This window comes from Marmota monax, unplaced genomic scaffold, assembly GCF_021218885.2.
Source record: "Marmota monax isolate L192 unplaced genomic scaffold, Marmota_monax_Labrador192_F-V1.1 WCK01_AAM20220418_F8-fsc00107, whole genome shotgun sequence".
In the NCBI taxonomy this organism is placed as follows: Eukaryota; Metazoa; Chordata; class Mammalia; order Rodentia; family Sciuridae; genus Marmota; species Marmota monax.
The window spans coordinates 1,083,117-1,092,318 of NW_026693761.1; the positions used below are offsets into that span (position 1 = coordinate 1,083,117).

Genomic DNA, 9,202 nt, shown 5'->3' on the forward strand with positions numbered 1-9,202 from the left:
GAGATAGTCTGGACATATTTTGAAATTTTCCATAATTCTACTGTGTCAAAAGTCAAGCACTAGTGATGGGTACTTGAAGCATCTTGATGAGTGTCCAAGTCACAGAAGATGCTCTGTCACTGGCAGCTGCTGCTAATTCTGTTTGAAGGTGCTATGACTGAGTACTTGTCACCTAGTTCAAAGGTTGGAAAGCTTTTTTCCATATGGGGTCAGATATACCTAGAATGAAGAGACTGGAGTTTTTATCATTCTACAATACTCCTAATAGCCTTAACCGAGATCTTAGAAAAGATGGCAACTCATGCCTCTGCATGCTCCAGAATCTCCTCGTTGGTGGAAGGTAGGAGTGGTCATCTGGTTAAAAGAAGAATCATCTCAGAGCTGTGTTTACAGTGCTTAGACATCATATTCACTTAGGCCAGTACGTCTCAGCTTAGCTGGAATTGGAGTCACTCTGAGGACTTAAAAAACACACCAGAAGCCAATGCCTGGGCTGCATGCCCAAATAGCCTCTTCATTTGATGTTATGAACTTTAAAACTTCTCAGGTGCTTCTGACCTGCAGTCAGAGTTGAAAGCACTGAGTCCACTTGTGTGTTAACTTGGAGGAGGAGGAGGATGGTGGTTCCTGAAGTTTCCTCAGCTGCCCCTTGGTGCTGCCACTAGTTCATGACTTCTGAAAAGCACCAAAGCTTGTGGTCTCCCTCTGACATCCCTTTCAGCTTTGCCGTCACTTCTGCCAACCCAAGCTCAATTTACATCAGAGTTTACCTTCCACAGCAAAAGTTTCTCTCTATTAGTGCTGCTCCTCTCTGAGGACTATTGCTTTGATAAAAATAATTCACATGAAGGCATGGCTGAGGCTGCTGGAAGGCAAAGCAAATGGCTGACCTCTGACCTTTGGCATCAGCACTGAGCGCAGTATGTGAGGAGGATGTTTGTGAGGAATTGAATCTTTCCTGCCATCTTGAATTCTCCTAGCTCCCTTTATTTTGAATCCTCTTTCCCTTGAATCTACCACAAGATGACTAAGATAAATGGAGTCAAGCACCCACCCATCCATCCTGATGTAATGTAGAGCTCAGCAGAATTCTATTTATTTTATTAGCTGTGGTGGTACTGGGGTTAGATACAGGATATATGAACCTTCTCCTCCTGGCCCAGGGCTACACTTAGCACCATTTCAGTGCACACAGTGAATTTGAGGACTACACATTTCACGTCAACATCCTCATTTCAGGGACTGACTCTCTGGAGCTAAAATTGCTTTTTTAATGGAAAAAGAATATGGCCCCTCAAAGGTTCCATTTACCTCTCAAATTTAATGGAGCCATATGGGTAAAGTATAACTCCATCAATGTGCAGTTGGAGGACAACACTTTACACACACACATACGTGCACACACACATATGTATGCATATTATGGAATCCCACAGATTGATGATGGATACCTGGGGAAATAAATTTACAGAGACTCTCTCAGTAGATTTATTTCAGAACCATCTAGAATATTGAAGACTCTAAGAATACTGTTTACTTGTTTTAAGGTCTCAGGTTCTCTGACTCATGAAAGCACTTAATGCTACTTATGACAGACAAGAAAAATTTTCTAGAGTAAAAAGCTCGAAAGTTGAACAAGTAAGATGCCAACCAGGCAAGAAACTCTGAATTAAAAAGTGACATTTTAAAGGCTAGCCTGAATTTTAACACCATCATCACTTCTGACATGGCATATGCCCACTAACTGTGTCAAGAAGGACTAATGGAACTCTAATTTAGCTTTGGAATCACCAAATAAAATACAATGTGAAGGACTATAGTGAGGGTATATGAAAGTTTAATAATAATGATTTATATTGCTCTTTATTATTTTCTAAGTACGTCCTTTCCCCCAAGGAATTTACTAGCATGTTATATGATATTTTATCTTAATTCCATGCCCATAATAACCTATATGTTACCATTATATTACTCCAATTTTACTGATAAAGAAATCAAGACTTTGAATAGATCAAGAAAGCTGGAAATCAAACCCAGGTCAATTTCCATCATAACTTCAACATTTAATCATTAAAATTATTTAATTATTCTAACATAAAAGCAAGAATGATTAAATATTTAAATAATTAAATATTTCAGTATTCATATTTGTAGAAAAATATAAATACGAATGTATTTATGTATTTATATATACACCAACTAATTAATCCAAATTTTTGCTGCCTAGATCTTTATTAACTTTAGTAACTTTTCAATTTTTGTTCACTTGTTTCTTATCACTGGTAGGTGTTACTTGATACCTCTGTAGCTGTAAATTTGTTAGGATCTTGTCTCCTTTTGTCTAACATTACCATCCTTAGCAGAATTTCTGCCATTGCCTACAGCTGATGCTAATTATCACTGCACACCCAGTAATACATTTTATACATAGAAAAGGTGCTAGGAAAGCAGGTTTTTGTGTCTTTCTGCAGCACTGTGAATAGTCTGGGCTTCATGAGCAGTTTCTTCTTCTTTGTTTATCTCTGCAACCCCCAGATGATTCTAGCTCCTTCCCTGCAGCAACTCTGCCCTAGTTATATACACTGAGCTTTTTTTTTTTTTTTTTTTTTTTTTTTTGGCTGACTGGATGCCTCCTGTAAAAATAAGGGGATAAAGTTGGATACTGTAACCTTTAGCACCCAGCAGGGGACATAGAGACAGCTCATTCCAGAGGACACAGAGCTATGCTTATCTGACATACTGATAAGATCAGCATGTAATGTCTTTATGTGTTAATGTAGTTGTTGAAATGTCCTCTGGAGATTAAATGCTTGCTAACCCTAATACTTTGGCAGGCTCCTGATTTAAAATAAAAACAAAAACAATTTAGCCAAATGAATACTTTCAAAAGGCATGTGTGTGAACCAAATCACATTTATGTTTAAAAAATTTATCTTTTGCCTGTTATGTGACTTTGGGAAATAAGTGGATTCACTGAGGGCACAATGGGGTCTCAACTTAGTATTAACTTTGTACAGTCATATAAACATTGTGCCAATTGAAGGCAGATATGATGATGTCACTCCTCAGCTTAAATCCTTCCAAGACTTCCCTTTGCCAAGGTTTGTGGAGTCATTTGTGATCTCTGGACACTGTTGACTTCTCTGCCTTTATCTCCCAACACTCCCTCCTGTGCTTCCTCCTTTCCACCAATCCAGGGATCCTCCTTCCCTGAATCAGCCATCTCTGTCCTTTGTCCTTTCTCCTTATTCTTGCAGCTCTCTCCGCCTGGGAAGCTCTTCTGCATTGACTGTCTGACATGGTTCTGCTCATCTTACATGACCTGAGTGGGATCTGTTCTCTGCAGTCTTCCTCCATCCCTACCCATCTCTCAATGTTGGTTAATGTCGCTCTCTTTACCCTTCCACCGTCCATACCAGTTTCTCCTACTCAGTTATAAGCTCAGATTTCTTCAACTGGAGATCAGAGATACATCTTATTCCCATTCGATTCCCCCAGGCTTAAGAGAATGCCTGGCATCTGGCAGATGCTCATTTGATGCCTATTGATCTAATTTGAATTGAAATGGAGATGGGTGTTTATATATTGAGGGAGAATGCCCAAGAGAAAGATCTTTTTCTTTTTCTCTAGTAGTTCTTCATTTTCTACAGTTCATTTTCTACTTGTAGACTGTGAGGATGTATCAGTACTCAATATTATAAAGAGAAGGTATCATTGAAGAAGTTAAGTGGTAGAGCCAGAAGATTCAAGGAGTCAGAGAGAGAAGACATCAGAGAGTCAGGGTGAAAGAACAAACTCAGTGGGAAAGAAGAAATTCTGCTGAGAAGTCTTCCCAATAGAAGGGATCCTAGCAAGATCTGAACAGGAGAAAAGCATCTGGGGTGAGGTGAGCTGAAAGGGGTTCAGGAAGCAGCAAAGTGGAAAATGAACTTGAGTCCAGCCAAATGGAATCCATGCTGGGAAGCAGAGTGATGGATTGGACACCATTAAGATAAACTCATGATTCAATGTGTCTCCATTACACTGCTCTTCTATGCTTGGCCCAGTGCCAGAACTTTGAGTTATGGAAGATATGGACCCAGCTCTTAGCGGTTCACTATCTTCAACTGTGGCTGCTTATCACAGTGACCCCTGGAACCTTTTAAATCTATGACCACCTAGACCCCATGCAGACTCAGAGCAAAAATCTTGAGGGTTGGAGGTGAGGCATAGATATCTTTTAAAAGATCCTCAGGGGACTCTTATGAGTATTATTGATTAAGAAAGATATCTGCATTGCATCTGAGTGGTTAGAACAAATAAATGAATAACTATAATGTGAAAAATATTGTGGTGTGCAGAGGAGGGGGGCAGGAAGCTACTCAAAGGAGGTTACATTCAAATTAAGACAAAAATGATTTGATTGGGCAAAGAATTAGAGCTAATGATAATAAATTTCAGGGCTTTCAGATGGGATGTCAGAGACTGAACTGGAGGAGGGAAAAAGGAGAAGACACTAGGAAGTAATTTGAACATTTAGTGTCTGAGAGCAGGCAGAAAAAGCTAAGAAAAAGAAGGTGCTCTCAAAGAGTCAGTGAAGAACCAGGAGGACTTGATTTCATAAACAATAATAGGCAAAAAGACCAAATATTTTGCAAAGAGATCTTTGGAGAATGAGAGCTGTCAGTGTATCGGTGGACATGGTCATTTGTAAAAACTTTGGAGGAAACTGCTTCAATAAAGTGGTGGGTAAGGAAGACATGTTGTCAATCAGTTGCAGAAGAATAGGGCAAACTGACTATAAATTTTTTTTTCCCATAAGGATTGGAGGTGAAAGGAAGAAGAAAGGAAGGAATAGTTTTTGTTAAACAAAAAGGGGGAAGATTAATGTGCAAGCAGGACAAAGTTCTTGGAGGAGATGTGACACAAAATCTGAATCGTAAGCAGGGAGGGGCAAGAGAAGGAGAAGAGGCAGGAGGAGGGTATATTATAGATGTTCCTGTAGTTTAATTAAATCCAACCCTAAAAGAGAATGGGTGCTCTGGGGTGGAGGAAGTGCTTCAGTCAAGTGTGAGGTAGATAATGATGGGAATCAGTGGGGGCTTCCATGGTGCACCTACTTCTACTTTGGAAATATTATCTGTCCTCATGTATGCTAAAAAGGAACAAGTCTTTGAAGTGCCTGAAGCATGAATGTGAGGGCTTTTATAGGACAACAATTTTAATTCTGATAGCACATTAAAATCACCAGTGTATAGTGGTAGGGAAAACAGTGTCATTCACAGAGGTCAGTGTGGGTGCTGAGCACAAAGAGGACAGAGAGTGGATCCACAGGGACAAATTGAAGGTGTTCATTCCCTCTCTGCTGTGACAATTTCATGACTCATTCATTTACTCAACAAGTATTTATTGTTGGCCTTGTAATTCAGACTATCTAGGTGCTAGAGATATAGTGATAGACCTGGCAAAACTTCCTCCCTGAGCAAGCTTACATTCTAGTAGTCATACAGAAGACAAAAGAAATCATGATACTGTTGGGTAATGATTAGCATAAAGAAGAAAAAAAAAACAGAGAAAATGGGTAGAGAATTTTATTTTGTTTTCTTTTTGGGGCATGAAAAAAGACACCTCAAAAAATTGAGAGAATGAGTTAGGCATAGGAATCAATAAGGTTACATTTGAACTTTCAATATAGTTGACTGGTAATTAGCTACTAAAAACTCATCCCTCTGTTTGTGTATCAGACAGATGACCATGTCATTAATCTCTATTTACAAAGCATTTTGTAAAAAGGCCTCATTCAGAACCAATGCTTAGTGAGAGCCGATAGTTTAGACAACAATGATAACAATTGTGGTACGGATAAATAAATATGTGTTCAATATTTTTCAGAGAGAAAAAATATTAACTATACTGTCAACAATTTTCAAATTGGTTCCATTCAAATGTTTCTCAAAATTTTATGCTATCTACAGCTCAGTTTTCTAATAATAAGTAAAGATGCATGAGAGATCATTGATTACTCTTTGGACAGGAGGCCTCTTTTCTCATTTGGTTTTAAGTAGTCTAATGGATATCTGAGTAGCCTTCATAGAATTTACTTTATGGGTCTTTTTAACTTGCTGTTAATTAAAAATGTTCAAGCACCAATGTTTTGTGGTAACTCCAAACATATAATTTCCAAGACTCATTTGCTTGGAAATCAATTCTATTTATGGTTTCATTATTCTTTGCCAAATGTTATTCTGCACACTGCACAAACAACAATGGAGACATTTAAGCTGATGACAGTTGATCCTTGGTATTACTTTTATTTGGAGCAACTTCAAATGAAGATTGGATTGCCACTGGTGTTCATGGAGAGTCCCTGCTCTAAATTCCTACATGTGTCATAATTCCCTAGTGTTGAGAATGAGGGGCAGGTCCTTGGATTCTCTATAGAACTAACTCAGGTGGAAAAATCTCTATGTCATAAAACTTCCCAAAGGTTTGCATTATTGTTTTCTGACTAATCTATTCATGAATTTTCAGGATCTCTCAGAATATTGTTAAAACTATTTCAGCTCTGAGTTAACAAAGATAGCAAATTGGCTATGACTTGTCTACGTCGTTGTCAACATTTTTATATTCCCCAGCCCTGTCAGCCAGCTGCTGCTGCCCTTGCTGCGGTCACACATCTGATTTGTCTCTATTTGGCATTATCCAACTTTGGCTCAAGCTTGCCTGAAATTGACTCATTCCACACATGATCACTTTGATTAAAATATGTCACACATTTTCAATATCTTTGGTAGGCTTTTCCCCCCTTGTGCAATACCATAGATTTGAATATTGATGTAGTTGTACAAAACATTTTTATTAATCTCAGCTCAATAGCTGGAAAAACTATTTGGGGTTAATTTTTCATGGCATTTGCAATAACTAAATAACACTATAAAATTTTGTATAGCCTTACAGATTTATAGTTTGTCGTACTTAGGAATGAAAAGCTTTTGCTATTATCATTTTTTATTTTGAAGTTCATTGACCCAGGAGGTAGATCTTTGGGTTCATTTTCACAGGTCCAAGTGATTCCCAGAGTGTTTGAGGATAATTAGCTGCTCCTGTTCCCCTGTTAATATGCAAACCTAACCCTGGATAGTGGAAAGGAGTGTGCATTGACAGCCTGTAGGGATGGTCTCAGGCAAGGGTGAGTTAACATGTCCATTTCTCTCAATTATACCTTTGTTTCCTCTTTTTCAGCCACCCAGTGTAAGCATGGTGCCGTGTATGATACCTGTGGCCCCGGATGTTTCAAAACGTGTGACAACTGGAATGAGATTGGTCCATGCAATAAGCCGTGTGTGGCAGGTTGCCACTGTCCAGCAAACTTGGTTCTCCACAAGGGAAGGTGCATCAAACCAGTTCTTTGTCCTCAGCGGTGACCTCTGTTCCAGTCTTTAAGACTTTGAAATCTTGTGTCCTTGACACTGACATAGTAGAGCCAATGAAGGACTGCAGTATTTGTGTGCCTGATCCTGCAAATACACAGAGTATATATGTGTGTATATATATATATAGATAGATAGATAGATATATAGATATATTCAAAAACATTTCATCATTTATATAAACTATAGGTGGATTATTATATGTATATTTTTTGCTATAAAACATGTATTGTTTCTAGGATCCTAATCTGTAAGCCATTGGATACATTGTATAAATATACCAGGTGCTTTTAATTTAATAAGGCGGCATGCAGACTTATTGGATGGCTTTAACATCTCATACATTTGTCATTTTTAAGGACGTTTTCTAAGAACCATCGATTGCCTGCCTGCATTAATTTCAGCTTTGAGTCAGGATTTATAATTGAGTGAGAAATGTGTTTCTTTGGAGAAGAGTACGTTTATCTGGGGGCATTTCATGTTTCTAAGAAAGGAATGTATGCCGGAGAGAGATGGCAGGAGATTGGTAACAGGCCCTAATGGTGCATGCAAAGCAAGGGATGGGCTTTTAGACTTTACTGGGTCATGGTCTGATATTGTTTCCAAAATTGGCTAGTTGCCAGGAAATAAATATTTGTCACTAGGGCATAACCAAAGACTCAAGTAATTTCTTGCCATCTTTGCATATTCCTTGAGTCTCCTAATTATATATGTGTGTGTGATGGATGTGACCATTTATATGTCATGCATAGAGATTAAGGGGTATCTGGATAACATGTTAATTCTTTTGAGCATGAGGAGATATTTGGAGAAATTGTTGTGCAACATGCGAAGAATATCCATTTCTCTGAATCTCAAATTCAATGAGTAGATGTAGGCCATCGACATTTGTGACTATTCTGTGTATAAAATGAAAGCCTTTAACTATTTCTAAAGGATTCCTGTCCAATGCTATTTGATGACTATTAATATGTCATAATTATTATACAGGAAAAAAAATTATTGACCAGCTGATTTAACATCACTCCAAAGAATGGTCTATGTATTTGCTCTAATTTACTTATACATTACTACCAGTCACCATGTGATTTTTCCTGAGTTTTGTTTTTTGAATAAGTGAAAATGTCAATAAAAACAAAACCCACTTATGTCTAAAACTAAAATGTTCTCCATTATAGTAAATAAAGGGCTTAAGATTTAAACCAGTGTGCTTTCTCTTTCTAGATGTCCTGCACTGTACTTTATAAAGCTATATCAATACCAGCTTGGTCAATTTTTTAAAAAATAATTTTTGTTGTTGTAAATGGGCACAATTTTATTTATTTGTTTTTATGTGGTGCTAAGGATCAATCCCAGTATCTCATAAGTGCGAGGCAAGCGCTCTACCACTGAGCCACAATCCTAGCCCCTGGGTTGGTTAATGTTTAATAGTTTTATTTACATGTAATTTATACAACCCAAGTTAGCTTATTTTCATAAAGAGTATTATTAATAAATAATAGAAAACACTCAAGTTTTTGGTAGTTAGAGTATTACCCTCACTAATCAAAGACATGTGTATTCCATATATATATATATATATTCATAACAGCTAAGGCACTAATTTGGATTTTTTTATTGGAGCATTCCTAGTTGTTTGAGAAGACTGAAAAAAGTGCAGAGAGTGTAGTGATTGGCTAGGGCGTTGGCACTTTGGGTTTTATCACTGATTTGCTTAGGTTCTATCTACCCAATTGTCTGGGCCCAAGGAAGCCTGGTCCTTGCTTCAGTGCCACACTTGGAAACAGGACTTG

The 9,202-nt window shown here is 37.9% G+C and overlaps 1 protein-coding gene across 3 annotated transcripts in view; it reads left to right on the forward strand.

Moving 5' to 3' along the window:
- The window catches only part of Bmper (BMP binding endothelial regulator), a 237,833-nt gene extending 229,222 nt beyond the window's left edge, over window positions 1-8,611 (forward strand). For all 3 annotated transcript variants that reach the window (XM_058584443.1, XM_046460608.2, XM_046460607.2), the window contains one exon: window positions 7,222-8,611. In XM_058584443.1, coding sequence (XP_058440426.1) covers window positions 7,222-7,403 — 182 coding nt within the window. In that variant the 3' untranslated portion in view covers window positions 7,404-8,611. The remainder of the gene's footprint in view (window positions 1-7,221) is intronic.
- Window positions 8,612-9,202: the final 591 nt, after the last annotated feature.